This window comes from Salvelinus alpinus, chromosome 13 (genome assembly GCF_045679555.1).
Source record: "Salvelinus alpinus chromosome 13, SLU_Salpinus.1, whole genome shotgun sequence".
In the NCBI taxonomy this organism is placed as follows: Eukaryota; Metazoa; Chordata; class Actinopteri; order Salmoniformes; family Salmonidae; genus Salvelinus; species Salvelinus alpinus.
Genome location: NC_092098.1, coordinates 54,683,433 through 54,703,160, shown reverse-complemented (window position 1 = coordinate 54,703,160; position 19,728 = coordinate 54,683,433). Strand labels below are relative to the sequence as shown.

The following is a 19,728-nucleotide window of genomic DNA, read 5'->3' as shown; positions in this document are numbered from 1 at the left end:
TAGGTAGTTTATATCTAGGTAGTTTATCTTTATATCTAGGTAGTTTATATCGAGGTAGTTTATCTTTATATCTAGGTAGGTTATCTTTATATCGAGATAGTTTATCTTTATATCTATGTAGTTTATATCTAGGTAGTTTATCTTTATATCTAGGTAGTTTATATTTATATCTAGGTAGTTTATCTCTATATTTAGGTAGTTTATATCTAGGTAGTTTATCTTTATATCTAGGTAGTTTATCTTTATATCTAGGTAGTTTTTCTTTATATCTAGGTAGATTATATCTAGGTAGTTTATCTTTATATCTAGGTAGTTTATCTTTATATCTAGGTAGTTTATCTTTATATCTAGGTAGTTTATATATATATCTAGGTAGTTTATATCTAGGTAGTTTATCTTTATATCTAGGTAGTTTATCTTTATATCTAGGTAGTTTTTCTTTATATCTAGCTAGTTTATCTTTATATCTACGTAGTTTATATCTAGGCAGTTTATCTTTATATCTAGGTAGTTTATATCTAGGTAGTTTATCTTTATATCTATGTAGTTTATATCTAGGTAGTTTATATTTATATATAGGTAGTTTATCTTTATATCTAGGTAGTTTATATCTAGGTAGTTTATCTTTATATCTAGGTAGTTTATATCTAGGTAGTTTATCTTTATATCTATGTAGTTTATATCTAGGTAGTTTATCTTTATATCTAGGTAGTTTATATTTATATCTAGGTAGTTTATCTTTATATCTAGGTAGTTTATCTTTATATCTAGGTAGTTTATATATATATCTAGGTAGTTTATATCTAGGTAGTTTATCTTTATATCTAGGTAGTTTATCTTTATATCTAGGTAGTTTTTCTTTATATCTAGCTAGTTTATCTTTATATCTACGTAGTTTATATCTAGGCAGTTTATCTTTATATCTAGGTAGTTTATATCTAGGTAGTTTATCTTTATATCTATGTAGTTTATATCTAGGTAGTTTATATTTATATATAGGTAGTTTATCTTTATATCTAGGTAGTTTATATCTAGGTAGTTTATCTTTATATCTAGGTAGTTTATATCTAGGTAGTTTATCTTTATATCTATGTAGTTTATATCTAGGTAGTTTATCTTTATATCGAGGTAGTTTATCTTTATATCTAGGTAGTTTATATCTTGGTAGTTTATCTTTATATCGAGGTAGTTTATCTTTATATCTGGGTAGTTTATATCTTGGTAGTTTATCTTTATATCTAGGTAGTTTATATCTAGGTACTTTATCTTTATATCTAGGTAGTTTATCTTTATATCTATGTAGTATATATCTAGGTAGTTTATCTTTATATCGAGGTAGTTTATCTTTATATCTAGGTAGTTTATATCTTGGTAGTTTATCTTTATATAGAGGTAGTTTATCTTTATATCTAGGTAGTTAATATATTGGTAGTTTATCTTTATATCTAGGTAGTTTATATCTAGGTAGTTTATCTTTATATCTAGGTAGTTTATCTTTATATCTATGTAGTTTATATCTAGGTAGTTTATCTTTATATCGTGGTAGTTTATCTTTATATCTAGGTAGTTTATATCTTGGTAGTTTATCTTTATATCTAGGTAGTTTATCTTTATATCTAGGTAGTTTATATCTTGGTAGTTTATCTTTATATCTAGGTAGTTTATCTTTATATCGAGGTAGTTTATCTTTATATCGAGGTAGTTTATCTTTATATCTAGGTAGTTTATATCTAGGTAGTTTATCTTTATATCTAGGTAGTTTATATCGAGGTAGTTTATCTTTATATCTAGGTAGTTTATATTTATATCTAGGTAGTTTATCTCTATATTTAGGTAGTTTATATCTAGGTAGTTTATCTTTATATCTAGGTAGTTTATCTTTATATCTAGGTAGTTTCTCTTTATATCTAGGTAGATTATCTTTATATCAAGGTAGTTTATATCTAGGTAGTTTATCTTTATATGTAGGTAGTTTATATCTAGGTAGTTTATCTTTATATCTATGTAGTTTATATCTAGGTAGTTTATCTTTATATCTAGGTAGTTTATATTTATATCTAGGTAGTTTATCTTTATATCTAGGTAGTTTATCTTTATATCTAGGTAGTTTATATATATATCTAGGTAGTTTATATCTAGGTAGTTTATCTTTATATCTAGGTAGTTTATCTTTATATCTAGGTAGATTATCTTTATATCTACGTAGTTTATATCTAGGCAGTTTATCTTTATATCTAGGTAGTTTATATCTAGGTAGTTTATCTTTATATCTATGTAGTTTATATCTAGGTAGTTTATATTTATATATAGGTAGTTTATCTTTATATCTAGGTAGTTTATATCTAGGTAGTTTATATCTAGGTAGTTTTTCTTTATATCCATGTAGTTTATATATAGGAAGTTTATATTTATATCTAGGTAGTTTATCTTTATATCTAGGTAGTTTTTCTTTATATCTAGGTAGTTTTTCTTTATATCTAGGTAGTTTATATCTAGGTAGTTTATCTTTATATCTAGGTAGTTTATCTTTATATCTAGGTTGTTTATATCCAGGTAGTTTATCTGTATATCTAGGTAGTTTATATCTAGGTAGTTTATCTTTATATCTAGGTAGTTTATATCGAGGTAGTTTATCTTTATATCTAGGTAGTTTATATCGAGGTAGTTTATCTTTATATCTAGGTAGTTTATATCTAGGTATTTTATCTTTATATCGAGGTAGTTTATCTTTATATCTAGGTAGTTTATCTTTATATCTAGGTAGTTTATCTTTATATCGAGGTAGTTTATCTTTATATCGAGGTAGTTTATCTTTATATCTATGTAGTATATATCTAGGTAGTTTATCTTTATATCGAGGTAGTTTATCTTTATATCTAGGTAGTTTATATCTTGGTAGTTTATCTTTATATAGAGGTAGTTTATCTTTATATCTAGGTAGTTAATATATTGGTAGTTTATCTTTATATCTAGGTAGTTTATATCTAGGTAGTTTATCTTTATATCGTGGTAGTTTATCTTTATATCTAGGTAGTTTATATCTTGGTAGTTTATCTTTATATCTAGGTAGTTTATCTTTATATCTAGGTAGTTTATATCTTGGTAGTTTATCTTTATATCTAGGTAGTTTATCTTTATATCTAGGTAGTTTATATCTAGGTAGTTTATCTTTATATCTAGGTAGTTTATATCTTGGTAGTTTATCTTTATATCGAGGTAGTTTATCTTTATATCTAGGTAGTTTATATCTAGGTAGTTTATCTTTATATCTAGGTAGTTTATATCGAGGTAGTTTATCTTTATATCTAGGTAGGTTATCTTTATATCGAGATAGTTTATCTTTATATCTATGTAGTTTATATCTAGGTAGTTTATCTTTATATCTAGGTAGTTTATCTTTATATCTAGGTAGTTTATCTCTATATTTAGGTAGTTTATATCTAGGTAGTTTATCTTTATATCTAGGTAGTTTATCTTTATATCTAGGTAGTTTTTCTTTATATCTAGGTAGATTATCTTTATATCAAGGTAGTTTATATCTAGGTAGTGTATCTTTATATCTAGGTAGTTTATATCTAGGTAGTTTATCTTTATATCTATGTAGTTTATATCTAGGTAGTTTATCTTTATATCTAGGTAGTTTATATTTATATCGAGGTAGTTTATATTTATATCGAGGTAGTTTATCTTTATATCGAGGTAGTTTATCTTTATATCTAGGTAGTTTATATCTAGGTAGTTTATCTTTATATCTAGGTAGTTTATCTTTATATCTAGGTAGTTTTTCTTTATATCTAGCTAGTTTATCTTTATATCTACGTAGTTTATATCTAGGCAGTTTATCTTTATATCTAGGTAGTTTATATCTAGGTAGTTTATCTTTATATCTATGTAGTTTATATCTAGGTAGTTTATATTTTTATATAGGTAGTTTATCTTTATATCTAGGTAGTTTATATCTAGGTATTTTATATCTAGGTAGTTTATCTTTATATCTATGTAGTTTATATATAGGAAGTTTATATTTATATCTAGGTAGTTTATCTTTATATCTAGGTAGTTTTTCTTTATATCTAGGTAGTTTTTCTTTATATCTAGGTAGTTTATATCTAGGTAGTTTATCTTTATATCTAGGTAGTTTATATCCAGGTAGTTTATCTGTATATCTAGGTAGTTTATATCTAGGTAGTTTATCTTTATATCTAGGTAGTTTATATCGAGGTAGTTTAACTTTATATCTAGGTAGTTTATATCGAGGTAGTTTATCTTTATATCGAGGTAGTTTATCTTTATATCTAGGTAGTTTATCTTTATATCTAGGTAGTTTTTCTTTATATCGAGGTAGTTTATCTTTATATCGAGGTAGTTTATATCTAGGTAGTTTATCTTTATATATAGGTAGTTTATCTTGAGGTAGTTATCTTTATATCTAGGTAGTTTATATTTATATTTAGCTAGTTTATCTTTATATCTAGGTAGTTTATATCTAGGTATTTTATCTTTATATCTAGGTAGTTTATATCGAGGTAGTTTATCTTTATATCTAGGTAGTTTATCTTTATATCGAGGTAGTTTATCTTTATATCGAGGTAGTTTATCTTTATATCGAGGTAGTTTATATCGAGGTAGTTTATCTTTATATCTAGGTAGTTTATCTTTATATCTAGGTAGTTTATATCTAGGTAGTTTATATTGAGGTAATGTATCTATATATCTAGGTAGTTTATCTTTATATCTAGGTAGTTTATCTCTAGGTAGTTTATCTTTATATCGAGGTAGTTTATCTTTATATCTAGGTAGTTTATCTCTAGGTAGTTTATCTTTATATCTAGGTAGTTTATCTTTATATCTAGGTAGTTTATCTTTATATCTAGGTAGTTTATCTCTAGGTAGTTTATCTTTATATCGAGGTAGTTTATCTTTATATCGAGGTAGTTTATCTTTATATCTAGGTAGTTTATATATATATCTAGGTAGTTTATATCTAGGTAGTTTATCTTTATATCTAGGTAGTTTATCTTTATATCTAGGTAGTTTTTCTTTATATCTAGCTAGTTTATCTTTATATCTACGTAGTTTATATCTAGGCAGTTTATCTTTATATCTATCTCTGCAAACTGCCTGTTCAGTTTGTAGTGAGAGGTACATATATATTATCTATATAGTTTATCTTTATATCTACTTTCTAACAAGTTGTTTCTCTTTATAGAAGAAGATGATGCCTATGCCTTGTTTCCAGTAGTAGTGGAAGTAGTGAATTTGATTGTCATTGCGTTTTATACAGAGTTTCCAACCCTGTAGCATAGTAGAGGGGTTGTGGTAATGATTTATACTGAAAAACATGACGCTATGTGTTGTATATCAACTCCATGGTTTGTCTCTCAGTGGACCCCCCGGTTCCATCCTGTATGGAGGGGCTGTACCTACCCATGTTCCTGTCTCCAACACCAGCCCAGGGTGCACTGCTGTACGCCTCTGCAGACCAACCCCTGGAAATCACTGTCAGAGCACAGGCTACAAACTCCACGTAAGAGAAATGAAACATGAAATTGGTTAGTTAGGACCTCCTCTCACCTGGTTGTCTAGGTCTAAATTGATTAGTTAGGACCTCCTCTCACCTGGTTGTCTAGGTCTTAATTGATTAGTCAGGAACTCCTCTCACCTGGTTGTCTAGGTCTTAATTGATTAGTTAGGACCTCCTCTCACCTGGTTGTCTAGGTCTTAATTGATTAGTTAGGACCTCCTCTCACCTGGTTGTCTATGTCTTAATTGATTAGTTAGGACCTCCTCTCACCTGGTTGTCTAGGTCTTAATTGATTAGTTAGGACCTCCTCTCACCTGGTTGTCTAGGTCTTAATTGATTAGTTAGGACCTCCTCTCACCTGGTTGTCTAGGTCTTAATTGATTAGTCAGGAACTCCTCTCACCTGGTTGTCTAGATCTTAATTGATTAGTCAGGAACTCCTCTCACCTGGTCGTCTAGGTCTTAATTGATTAGTTAGGAACTCCCCTCACCTGGTTGTCTAGGTCTTCATTGATTAGTCAGGAACTCCTCTCACCTGGTCGTCTAGGTCTTAATTGATTAGTTAGGAACTCCCCTCAACTGGTTGTCTAGGTCTTAATTGATTAGTTAGGACCTCCTCTCACCTGGTTGTCTAGGTCTTAATTGATTAGTTAGGAACTCCTCTCACCTGGTTGTCTAGGTCTTAATTGATTAGTTAGGACCTCCCCTCACCTGGTTGTCTAGGTCTTAATTGATTAGTTAGGACCTCCTCTCACCTGGTCGTCTAGGTCTTAATTGATTAGTTAGGAACTCCTCTCACCTGGTTGTCTAGGTCTTAATTGATTAGTTAGGACCTCCTCTCACCTGGTTGTCTAGGTCTTAATTGATTAGTTAGGAACTCCTCTCACCTGGTTGTCTAGGTCTTAATTGATTAGTTAGGAACTACTCTCACCTGGTTGTTTAGGTCTTAATTGATTAGTTAGGAACTCCTCTCACCTGGTCGTCTAGGTCTTAATTGATTAGTTAGGAACTCCTCTCACCTGGTTGTCTAGATCTTAATTGATTAGTTAGGAACTCCCCTCACCTGGTTGTCTAGGTCTTCATTGATTAGTCAGGAACTCCTCTCACCTGGTCGTCTAGGTCTTAATTGATTAGTTAGGAACTCCCCTCACCTGGTTGTCTAGGTCTTAATTGATTAGTTAGGACCTCCTCTCACCTGGTTGTCTAGGTCTTAATTGATTAGTTAGGAACTCCTCTCACCTGGTTGTCTAGGTCTTAATTGATTAGTTAGGACCTCCCCTCACCTGGTTGTCTAGGTCTTAATTGATTAGTTAGGACCTCCTCTCACCTGGTTGTCTAGGTCTTAATTGATTAGTTAGGAACTCCTCTCACCTGGTTGTCTAGGTCTTAATTGATTAGTTAGGACCTCCCCTCACCTGGTTGTCTAGGTCTTAATTGATTAGTTAGGACCTCCCCTCACCTGGTTGTCTAGGTCTTAATTGATTAGTTAGGACCTCCTCTCACCTGGTCGTCTAGGTCTTAATTGATTAGTTAGGAACTCCTCTCACCTGGTTGTCTAGGTCTAATTGATTAGTTAGGAACTCCACTCACCTGGTTGTCTAGGTCTTAATTGATTAGTTAGGAACTCCCCTCACCTGGTTGTCTAGATCTTAATTGATTAGTTAGGAACTCCTCTCACCTGGTTGTTTAGGTCTTAATTGATTAGTCAGGAACTCCTCTCACCTGGTCGTCTAGGTCTTAATTGATTAGTTAGGAACTCCTCTCACCTGGTTGTTTAGGTCTTAATTGATTAGTCAGGAACTCCTCTCACCTGGTTGTCTAGGTCTTAATTGATTAGTCAGGAACTCCTCTCACCTGGTTGTTTAGGTCTTAATTGATTAGTCAGGAACTCCTCTCACCTGGTTGTCTAGGTCTTAATTGATTAGTTAGGAACTCCTCTCACCTGGTTGTCTAGGTCTTAATTGATTAGTCAGGACCTCCTCTCACCTGGTTGTCTAGGTCTTAATTGATTAGTTAGGAACTCCTCTCACCTGGTTGTCTAGATCTTAATTGATTAGTCAGGACCTCCTCTCACCTGGTTGTCTAGGTCTTAATTGATTAGTTAGGAACTCCCCTCACCTGGTTGTCTAGGTCTTCATTGATTAGTCAGGAACTCCTCTCACCTGGTCGTCTAGGTCTTAATTGATTAGTTAGGAACTCCCCTCACCTGGTTGTCTAGGTCTTAATTGATTAGTTAGGACCTCCTCTCACCTGGTTGTCTAGGTCTTAATTGATTAGTTAGGAACTCCTCTCACCTGGTTGTCTAGGTCTTAATTGATTAGTTAGGACCTCCCCTCACCTGGTTGTCTAGGTCTTAATTGATTAGTTAGGACCTCCTCTCACCTGGTCGTCTAGGTCTTAATTGATTAGTTAGGAACTCCTCTCACCTGGTTGTCTAGGTCTTAATTGATTAGTTAGGAACTCCTCTCACCTGGTTGTCTAGGTCTTAATTGATTAGTTAGGAACTCCCCTCACCTGGTTGTCTAGGTCTTAATTGATTAGTTAGGACCTCCCCTCACCTGGTTGTCTAGGTCTTAATTGATTAGTTAGGACCTCCTCTCACCTGGTCGTCTAGGTCTTAATTGATTAGTTAGGAACTCCTCTCACCTGGTTGTCTAGGTCTTAATTGATTAGTTAGGAACTCCACTCACCTGGTCGTCTAGGTCTTAATTGATTAGTTAGGAACTCCCCTCACCTGGTCGTCTAGATCTTAATTGATTAGTTAGGAACTCCTCTCACCTGGTTGTTTAGGTCTTAATTGATTAGTCAGGAACTCCTCTCACCTGGTCGTCTAGGTCTTAATTGATTAGTTAGGAACTCCTCTCACCTGGTTGTTTAGGTCTTAATTGATTAGTCAGGAACTCCTCTCACCTGGTTGTCTAGGTCTTAATTGATTAGTCAGGAACTCCTCTCACCTGGTTGTTTAGGTCTTAATTGATTAGTCAGGAACTCCTCTCACCTGGTTGTCTAGGTCTTAATTGATTAGTTAGGAACTCCTCTCACCTGGTTGTCTAGGTCTTAATTGATTAGTCAGGACCTCCTCTCACCTGGTTGTCTAGGTCTTAAATGATTAGTTAGGACCTCCTCTCACCTGGTTGTCTAGGTCTTAATTGATTAGTTAGGAACTCCTCTCACCTGGTTGTCTAGGTCTTAATTGATTAGTTAGGACCTCCTCTCACCTGGTTGTCTAGGTCTTAATTGATTAGTTAGGACCTCCTCTCACCTGGTTGTTTAGGTCTTAATTGATTAGTTAGGAACTCCTCTCACCTGGTTGTCTAGGTCTTAATTGATTAGTTAGGACCTCCTCTCACCTGGTTGTCTAGGTCTTAATTGATTAGTTAGGACCTCCTCTCACCTGGTTGTTTAGGTCTTAATTGATTAGTTAGGAACTCCTCTCACCTGGTTGTCTAGATCTTAATTGATTAGTTAGTACCTCCTCTCACCTGGTTGTCTAGGTCTTAATTGATTAGTTAGGACCTCCTCTCACCTGGTTGTTTAGGTCTTAATTGATTAGTTAGGAACTCCTCTCACCTGGTTGTCTAGGTCTTAATTGATTAGTTAGGACCTCCTCTCACCTGGTTGTCTAGGTCTTAATTGATTAGTCAGGAACTCCTCTCACCTGGTTGTCTAGGTCTTAATTGATTAGTTAGGAACTCCTCTCACCTGGTTGTCTAGGTCTTAATTGATTAGTTAGGAACTCCTCTCACCTGGTTGTCTAGGTCTTAATTGATTAGTCAGGAACTCTCACCTGGTTGTCTAGGTCTTAATTGATTAGTTAGGAACTCCTCTCACCTGGTTGTCTAGGTCTTCATTGATTAGTTAGGAACTACTCTCACCTGGTTGTTTAGGTCTTAATTGATTAGTCAGGAACTACTCTCACCTGGTTGTCTAGGTCTTCATTGATTAGTTAGGAACTACTCTCACCTGGTTGTCTAGGTCTTCATTGATTAGTTAGGAACTACTCTCACCTGGTTGTTTAGGTCTTAATTGATTAGTCAGGAACTACTCTCACCTGGTTGTCTAGGTCTTCATTGATTAGTTAGGAACTACTCTCACCTGGTTGTCTAGGTCTTAATTGATTAGTCAGGAACTCCTCTCACCTGGTTGTCTAGGTCTTAATTGATTAGTTAAGACCTCCTCTCACCTAGTTGTCTAGGTCTAATTGATTAGTTAGGAACTCCACTCACCTGGTTGTCTAGGTCTTAATTGATTAGTTAGGAACTCCCCTCACCTGGTTGTCTAGATCTTAATTGATTAGTTAGGAACTCCTCTCACCTGGTTGTTTAGGTCTTAATTGATTAGTCAGGAACTCCTCTCACCTGGTCGTCTAGGTCTTAATTGATTAGTTAGGAACTCCTCTCACCTGGTTGTTTAGGTCTTAATTGATTAGTCAGGAACTCCTCTCACCTGGTTGTCTAGGTCTTAATTGATTAGTCAGGAACTCCTCTCACCTGGTTGTTTAGGTCTTAATTGATTAGTCAGGAACTCCTCTCACCTGGTTGTCTAGGTCTTAATTGATTAGTTAGGAACTCCTCTCACCTGGTTGTCTAGGTCTTAATTGATTAGTCAGGACCTCCTCTCACCTGGTTGTCTAGGTCTTAATTGATTAGTTAGGAACTCCTCTCACCTGGTTGTCTAGATCTTAATTGATTAGTCAGGACCTCCTCTCACCTGGTTGTCTAGGTCTTAATTGATTAGTTAGGAACTCCCCTCACCTGGTTGTCTAGGTCTTCATTGATTAGTCAGGAACTCCTCTCACCTGGTCGTCTAGGTCTTAATTGATTAGTTAGGAACTCCCCTCACCTGGTTGTCTAGGTCTTAATTGATTAGTTAGGACCTCCTCTCACCTGGTTGTCTAGGTCTTAATTGATTAGTTAGGAACTCCTCTCACCTGGTTGTCTAGGTCTTAATTGATTAGTTAGGACCTCCCCTCACCTGGTTGTCTAGGTCTTAATTGATTAGTTAGGACCTCCTCTCACCTGGTCGTCTAGGTCTTAATTGATTAGTTAGGAACTCCTCTCACCTGGTTGTCTAGGTCTTAATTGATTAGTTAGGAACTCCTCTCACCTGGTTGTCTAGGTCTTAATTGATTAGTTAGGAACTCCCCTCACCTGGTTGTCTAGGTCTTAATTGATTAGTTAGGACCTCCCCTCACCTGGTTGTCTAGGTCTTAATTGATTAGTTAGGACCTCCTCTCACCTGGTCGTCTAGGTCTTAATTGATTAGTTAGGAACTCCTCTCACCTGGTTGTCTAGGTCTTAATTGATTAGTTAGGAACTCCACTCACCTGGTCGTCTAGGTCTTAATTGATTAGTTAGGAACTCCCCTCACCTGGTCGTCTAGATCTTAATTGATTAGTTAGGAACTCCTCTCACCTGGTTGTTTAGGTCTTAATTGATTAGTCAGGAACTCCTCTCACCTGGTCGTCTAGGTCTTAATTGATTAGTTAGGAACTCCTCTCACCTGGTTGTTTAGGTCTTAATTGATTAGTCAGGAACTCCTCTCACCTGGTTGTCTAGGTCTTAATTGATTAGTCAGGAACTCCTCTCACCTGGTTGTTTAGGTCTTAATTGATTAGTCAGGAACTCCTCTCACCTGGTTGTCTAGGTCTTAATTGATTAGTTAGGAACTCCTCTCACCTGGTTGTCTAGGTCTTAATTGATTAGTCAGGACCTCCTCTCACCTGGTTGTCTAGGTCTTAAATGATTAGTTAGGACCTCCTCTCACCTGGTTGTCTAGGTCTTAATTGATTAGTTAGGAACTCCTCTCACCTGGTTGTCTAGGTCTTAATTGATTAGTTAGAACCTCCTCTCACCTGGTTGTCTAGGTCTTAATTGATTAGTTAGGACCTCCTCTCACCTGGTTGTTTAGGTCTTAATTGATTAGTTAGGAACTCCTCTCACCTGGTTGTCTAGGTCTTAATTGATTAGTTAGGACCTCCTCTCACCTGGTTGTCTAGGTCTTAATTGATTAGTTAGGACCTCCTCTCACCTGGTTGTTTAGGTCTTAATTGATTAGTTAGGAACTCCTCTCACCTGGTTGTCTAGATCTTAATTGATTAGTTAGTACCTCCTCTCACCTGGTTGTCTAGGTCTTAATTGATTAGTTAGGACCTCCTCTCACCTGGTTGTCTAGGTCTTAATTGATTAGTTAGGAACTCCTCTCACCTGGTTGTCTAGGTCTTAATTGATTAGTCAGGAACTCCTCTCACCTGGTTGTCTAGGTCTTAATTGATTAGCCAGGAACTCCTCTCACCTGGTTGTCTAGGTCTTAATTGATTAGTTAGGAACTACTCTCACCTGGTTGTTTAGGTCTTAATTGATTAGTCAGGAACTACTCTCACCTGGTTGTTTAGGTCTTCATTGATTAGTTAGGAACTACTCTCACCTGGTTGTTTAGGTCTTAATTGATTAGTCAGGAACTCCTCTCACCTGGTTGACTAGGTCTTCATTGATTAGTTAGGAACTACTCTCACCTGGTTGTTTAGGTCTTAATTGATTAGTTAGGACCTCCTCTCAACTGGTTGTTTAGGTCTTCATTGATTAGTTAGGAACTACTCTCACCTGGTTGTCTAGGTCTTAATTGATTAGTTAGGACCTCCTCTCACCTGGTTGTTTAGGTCTTCATTGATTAGTTAGGACCTCCTCTCACCTGGTTGTCTAGGTCTTAATTGATTAGTTAGGACCTCCTCTCACCTGGTTGTTTAGGTCTTCATTGATTAGTTAGGAACTACTCTCACCTGGTTGTTTAGGTCTTAATTGATTAGTTAGGACCTCCTCTCAACTGGTTGTTTAGGTCTTCATTGATTAGTTAGGAACTACTCTCACCTGGTTGTCTAGGTCTTCATTGATTAGTTAGGACCTCCTCTCACCTGGTTGTCTAGATCTTAATTGATTAGTTAGGACCTCCTCTCACCTGGTCGTCTAGGTCTTAATTGATTAGTTAGGACCTCCTCTCCCCTCATAGTTAGGAAAACTGATATGGTTACTGATCAGACATGTACAATCAATACATAAACTGATATGGTTCCTGATCTGGCATTTTCTCCCTGTGTGTTTCAGGGTTTCAGAGCTGTTGGTGAGTGGACCTTCCAATATCACAGAGAACACCACTGTCCCAGGAGAGTACCTTCTAAGATGGACGCCCACTGAGGATGAGGAGGGAGGGTACTATCCTGTGTGCTTCATCGCTCAGGGAGTGAACAACAGGTCAGTCTGCAGCCACTTCAACTGGAAACTTATAGCTCAACATAATGTGTTCCAATGACAAACCTGATTAAATAAAGGCAACAAATTAACTAGCATAATCCATCATTTCAGAAGGCTACTATCAAGACTATCAGTTAAATGTACATTTAGACACATTTTGTTAGAATGCATTCAGTTGTTCAACTGACTAGGTTTTAACCTGCCTTTCCCTTCAATGGTATGTGGTTTGATTGGGTTTGACATGTTTCATTAAACCAATGGTATGTGGTTTGTGGTTTGTTTGTTTTTGTAATGTTTTATAAAATACAGTTTAACAAAGATCTGAACAGTTTAACAGTTGTTCTGTTGATCTTCTCAGTTCCAAGTATCACTCTGAGCTGCGCTGTGTGATCGTCAGGGTTGGAAACACAAGCGGTGGGTACAGTTTCACTACAGCATGAGGTTATTGATCCCCTTTCTGGTGTTCTGCTAGTCTCACTGTTACTTACAGATGCTATTTGAAATGCATGTTTGAAACAATTACCAACCAATCAACACATCTCTGTCTGTCTGTCTGTCTGTTTATTTGTCTGTCTTTGCTACAGCCATCATAACCACAGCGGAACCAACAACCTCCCCTCCTCTGACAATAAACCTCACGACCACAGAGGAACCAACAACCTCCCCTCCTCTGACAATAAACCTCACAACCACAGAGGAACCAACAACCTCCCCTCCTCTGACAATAAACCTCACAACCACAGAGGAACCAACAACCTCCTCAACTCTGACAAACCTCACGACCACACAGATTGCACCTGCACCTCCAACTACCACCCAAACAACTACTGAACTCACAACCATGCCCACAAATGTCAGTACATACGGACCCACAACTACCACAGTGACCACAACTACCACAGCACCCACAACTACCACAGCACCCACAACTATCACAGCACCCACAACTATCACAGCACCCACAACTACCACAACTTTAAGTACAAACCCAACCACCGATCTCACAACCCATATTGTGGACAGTACAACAAAAAGCAGTGGGCCTAGTAAGTACAGAATTTACTTTTGTTCAAATTTAAAAAAAAATATTTGTGTGTGTGTTTTGTAATAATGTGGACTAACTGTTTCCACAGGATACGTTGTTGTACTGAGGATAAAACTGTCCTCTCTGATCCAACTAACAGATGATTACATCAGAAACGTGGTGTTACAGCAGGTCAGTGTCACTGTCAGATCAGACAGGTTTCTCCTCAGCTCTACCTGATAATCACTGTGTGTGTTGTGTTTCCAGCTCCGTGTGGAACTGATCAGAGGAGGGCTGCCAGGAGACTTCACGCTACGCCTGAGAGCCACTCATGAGATCAGCTGAGGGAGGACCAGGAATTCAGAGCAACTTTCTTCACTCCTACTTGTCTTTTCTTCCTGGTTCTGATTCTGCAGATAGTTCTATTGAAGAAGAAGTGGTTCCTTATAATGACAGAATATGGTTGATTTGTACTAATCTCTCGTGGACAGACGCACGTAACATAAATTATGATTTTTGTTCTGGGTTGCCAAGATTAGTTGAATGAACTGACGCTACGTCTTACTGGATGTTAGTTGAATGACTAAAATGTAAATGATTTATGTCTAAAAGAAGAAATAGAACATAAATATGTTTGGTAATGTACAGAGGTATACTGAGGTTCTTTCCTGTTTGGTAATGTACAGAGGTAGAGTGAGGTTCTTTCCTGTTTGGTAATGTACAGAGGTAGACTGAGGTTCTTTCCTGTTTGGTAATGTACAGAGGTAGAGTGAGGTTCTTTCCTGTTTGGTAATGTACAGAGGTAGAGTGAGGTTCTTTCCTGTTTGGTAATGTACAGTGGTAGACTGAGGTTCTTTCCTGTTTGGTAATGTACAGAGGTAGACTGAGGTTCTTTCCTGTTTGGTAATGTACAGAGGTAGACTGAGGTTCTTTCCTGTTTGGTAATGTACAGAGGTAGACTGAGGTTATTTCCTGTTTGGTAATGTACAGAGGTAGAGTGAGGTTCTTTCCTGTTTGGTAATGTACAGAGGTAGACTGAGGTTCTTTCCTGTTTGGTAATGTACAGAGGTAGAGTGAGGTTCTTTCCTGTTTGGTAATGTACAGAGGTAGAGTGAGGTTCTTTCCTGTTTGGTAATGTACAGAGGTAGAGTGAGGTTCTTTCCTGTTTGGTAATGTACAGAGGTAGACTGAGGTTCTTTCCTGTTTGGTAATGTACAGAGGTAGACTGAGGTTCTTTCCTGTTTGGTAATGTACAGAGGTAGACTGAGGTTCTTTCCTGTTTGGTAATGTACAGAGGTAGAGTGAGGTTCTTTCCTGTTTGGTAATGTACAGAGGTAGAGTGAGGTTCTTTCCTGTTTGGTAATGTACAGAGGTAGACTGAGGTTCTTTCCTGTTTGGTAATGTACAGAGGTAGACTGAGGTTCTTTCCTGTTTGGTAATGTACAGAGGTAGACTGAGGTTCTTTCCTGTGTAAAGAATTGTTGGTTGAGGCTCAGGTTTCTGTGACATTTTAGTGACAGAGGACACGGGTAGGGAGGACCCACTAATATACACCCACACACACACTCAGGAAGAAGTTTCACTTTCACTCACACATGGAGCATAAAGAAGAATGAACATTGATGGAGAATTGACATTGACTAAAGAGAAGAAGAAATAAAGATTAAATGTTAAAGGTTGAAAAAGATAGGTAAACATTGGGAGATACACATTGGGAGATACACATTGGGAGATACACATTGGGAGATATTAAAGGGGTGTTAAAATAATGCAGTTAAAGGTTAGGAGTTTTATAATGTTGTTTTCTTTAAGGTGTGAATAATATAGACTGTGTTTGATTAGGCTCAGAGGACAAGGCCTTAGGAGGTTGATAATGAGACGTTATAATGGTAAAATGTTATAATGCTGAAATGTTTAAAATATTGAAGGTTTAAGATATAACTGGAGTAATAAATTAGGTTGTAGTAAAATAAGAATTGAGTAAAGGTAGAAGGGTGAAGGGATTAGGAAAGGTTCATGTTTGAAAAATGTTTTAAGAAGTTGATGTTAATGAAGTATATTAAGTTTGCTAGCTTGATCTGGAAAACCCTTAAGGTGACCTCATAGATAGACGTGTTCTAGTACATTCTAGGAGGAAACCTTAAGGTTCCCTCATAGATAGAAGTGTTCTAGTACATTCTAGGAGGAACCCTTAAGGTTCCCTCATTGATAGAAGTGTTCTAGTACATTCTAGGTGGAACCCTTAAGGTTACCTCATTGATAGAAGTGTTCTAGTACATTCTAGGTGGAACCCTTAAGGTTCCCTCATTGATAGATGTGTTCTAGTACATTCTAGGAGGAACCCTTAAGGTTCCCTCATTGATAGAAGTGTTCTAGTACATTCTAGGAGGAACCCTTAAGGTTCCCTCATTGATAGACGTGTTCTAGTAGCTGTTAGTTTTTTAGACACCAACTGAGGGACTGATCATCCTGAGGGGGGAGACAAAAAGCTTTTTATAAATTGTAGAAGGTAAGAACCCGTTTTTCTTGTTATTAAATACTGTGCTTCTCATGAAATTGTAATAGACAATTAAGGGTTTAGTTAAGGGTTTAGTTAAGGGTTTAGTTAAGGGTTTAGTTAAGAGCGCTGAAGACATCTCTGAATTTAATCCAAGGTATGTTTTTCGTATCATCTTTGGTGATATTGATTTGTGATTGATTGATCTGGGATTTTTTATGCCTGTTTCTGGAATTTTGAATAAACTTGCTTTATTGTTCTTAAACCTTGTGTCATCAAAGAGTCATACAAGAGCATGTCGTTTTACTGTAAGTTTATGAAACAGACTGGATTAATGGAGGATTCGTAGTGTCTGGTTAATTAGTCTATCGGGAACCTGAATTGCTGGTATGAAGGAACCTGAGACCCAACTAATGGTACTGAGTGCATTGGTAGGAGTCATATGAGAGGTGATTCTGGGCTAAACCAACCCAGGAGAGTGTCCACTCATAGTGTCCTAAGGTCCACGCTCTGGCCTGGACGATCCTGAAAAGGTGCTGGGTTGCAGGGTGAGGTAGTATAGGTACTCGACTTAGGGGATAGCCCACTCTACTGTAAGACCCTTACTGTTGAGTTTGAGGAACGGTCCCTAGTTGTATACTAGCTCAGTGGTAAGGCAGAGCGGCATCTTTCAGATCTGTAGGGATTAGGGACAATAAATAACAGAACAGCCATTGGATAGGCAGAGCCCAGTAGAATTGTTAATCCTGCAAGGTTGGTATTTTAGCTTTGACAATTTGGGAGCTTGTACAGGATTGATTTGTGGGATTCAGGAATATCCTGGGAATATTTTGGGATATAGGAAAGCCTAAAATATACCCTATGCAGTACGCAATGCAAGGACTACAATTAGGTACGCAAAAAGGTGATCCTGAAAATTTGCACAAAATAAATGGCAAGGTTAGCATTTAATTACGTTCTTGCTTTGCAAACTAAATGTATTGGTTACCACATACCAGGATTTGATTTCTCCTCTCCCTCAGATCCGTCTAATCCCAACGTCAGGATGGACCTCCCATTGGACGAGCTCAACGGACCCGGAATCTCCCCTGACAACGGAACCTTCCTGAAGTTCTCCCCCACCTCCGTTTCCATGGCAGCCGTGGAGCCTGTTGGTGTTCCTGTTGACGCTGCTCGTCATCACCCTCCTCAGGCTGGAGAACATCATTACATACTCCTCCTCTGTAGCTGACTGCAGCAGTGAGGGGGGCAGATCATGGTGATCTGTAGTATATCTTCACAGAGGTCCACCGTGTCCTCACTGTCCACCTGAGACCACACGTGTCTTTCTCTGGCTATGTCCAGAATGGCACCGTATCCCTTTTATAATTGGCAAACGATAGTGTTCTATTCAGATTATCCCCCTCTGTTCTGGTTAAACTGGACTAACCTGGTTAGAGTGGACTAACCTAGTTAGAGTAGACTAACCTAGTTAGAGTGGACTAACCTAGTTAGAGTGGACTAACCTAGTTAGAGTGGACTAACCTAGTTAAACTGGACTAACCTAGTTAGAGTGGACTAACCTAGTTAACAGTGGACTATCCTAGTTAGAGTGGACTAACCTAGTTAAACTGAACTAACCTGGACTAACTGTAAAGTACTGTATATCGTAAACCAGAACTCATATATTTGATTATCTTGGAAGTATTGATCTGTAACGGATGGTTATTGGATTGGTTAAACACCTCCTATTTAACATTTTATTTAACCTTTATTTAACTAGGCAAGTCAGTTAAGAACATATTCTAATTTACAGTGACAGCCTACCCCGGCCAAACCCGGACGACGCTGGGCCAATTGTGCGCCACCCTATGGGACTCCCAATCACGGCCCGATGTGATACAGCCTGGATTCGAACCAGGGGTTGTAGTGACGCCTCTTGCACTTTGTGCAGTGCCTTAGACCGCTGCGCCATTCGGGAGCTCCTTTGAAGAGATGAACAACCACTTTAGCAGGTTGTGACAAGAATGTATTTTTAAAAGGGTCTCTCTGTTGCAAACACAAGAGCAATTAACATTTATGTAGTAAAGGAAAAGGGTATTAGTGAAGGAAAAACAAAAAACGGCATAACATAATACATTTTTTATTACATTTCAATACAAATAGGTTAGTGTCTTCTCAAATGGAGAAAAGCTATATAGTGTAAATATTTGTCATTTCAACAGTAAAACACTGTAGAATGCACAGTAAAATACCATACATGTGTTTACAGCATTCATGTTATAGATTGCATTGCATTATGGTTAAAATGCTGAAAAATACAGTTATTAACTGTAATTGGAAAACTCCTGTAGGAATCACTCCGAACATTCTGTATTATGTATTTACAGTAATAGCTCATGCCTACTGTAGATTTGTATTATGTATTTACAGTAATAGCTCATGCCTACTGTAGATTTGTATTATGTATTTACAGTAATAGCTCATGCCTACTGTAGATCTGTATTATGTATTTACAGTAATAGCTCATGCCTACTGTAGATCTGTATTATGTATTTACAGTAATAGCTCATGCCTACTGTAGATCTGTATTATGTATTTACAGTAATAGCTCATGCCTACTGTAGATCTGTATTATGTATTTACAGTAATAGCTCATGCCTACTGTAGATCTGTATTATGTATTTACAGTAATAGCTCATGCCTACTGTAGATTTGTAGTTAAGTAGGTACACACAACACCAGCTTGATATGTCCCATATCCCATCTGTCTCTGTTTACCCACAGAGGAACAGCCCTGGTGCTCTCTGTTTACCCACAGAGGAACAGCCCTGGTTCTCTCTGTTTACCCACAGAGTATCAGCCCTGGTGTTCTCTGTTTACCCACAGAGTAACAGCCCTGGTTCTCTCTGTTTACCCACAGAGTAACAGCCCTGGTTCTCTCTGTTTACCCACAGAGGAACAGCCCTGGTTCTCTCTATTTACCCACAGAGTATCAGCCCTGGTGTTCTCTGTTTACCCACAGAGGAACAGCCCTGGTTCTCTCTGTTTACCCACAGAGTAACAGCCCTGGTTCTCTCTGTTTACCCACAGAGGAACAGCCCTGGTGTTCTCTGTTTACCCACAGAGTAACAGCCCTGGTTCTCTCTGTTTACCCACAGAGGAACAGCCCTGGTTCTCTCTATTTACCCACAGAGTATCAGCCCTGGTGTTCTCTGTTTACCCACAGAGTAACAGCCCTGGTTCTCTCTGTTTACCCACAGAGTAACAGCCCTGGTTCTCTCTGTTTACCCACAGAGGAACAGCCCTGGTTCTCTCTATTTACCCACAGAGTATCAGCCCTGGTGTTCTCTGTTTACCCACAGAGTAACAGCCCTGGTTCTCTCTGTTTACCCACAGAGTAACAGCCCTGGTTCTCTCTGTTTACCCACAGAGGAACAGCCCTGGTTCTCTCTATT

General features: G+C 37.4%; 1 protein-coding gene and 1 long non-coding RNA gene across 2 annotated transcripts in view; one reads left to right on the top strand and one right to left on the bottom strand.

The window, feature by feature from the left end:
• Positions 1-16,556, top strand: part of LOC139537939 (uncharacterized) — a 38,294-nt gene extending 21,738 nt beyond the window's left edge. Inside the window, exons 6-11 of the mRNA XM_071339841.1 lie at positions 5,386-5,527; positions 12,624-12,770; positions 13,129-13,184; positions 13,355-13,816; positions 13,904-13,986; positions 14,062-16,556. Coding sequence (XP_071195942.1) covers positions 5,386-5,527; positions 12,624-12,770; positions 13,129-13,184; positions 13,355-13,816; positions 13,904-13,986; positions 14,062-14,139 — 968 coding nt within the window. The 3' untranslated portion in view covers positions 14,140-16,556. The remainder of the gene's footprint in view (positions 1-5,385; positions 5,528-12,623; positions 12,771-13,128; positions 13,185-13,354; positions 13,817-13,903; positions 13,987-14,061) is intronic.
• A 1,841-nt stretch (positions 16,557-18,397) lies between these two features.
• Positions 18,398-19,263, bottom strand: LOC139537938 (uncharacterized). Its single transcript, XR_011667624.1, has 2 exons — positions 18,975-19,263; positions 18,398-18,673 (listed from the first exon to the last, which is right to left on the bottom strand). It is a non-coding gene; the product is annotated as an uncharacterized lncRNA (long non-coding RNA).
• Between the last annotated feature and the right edge of the window lie 465 nt (positions 19,264-19,728).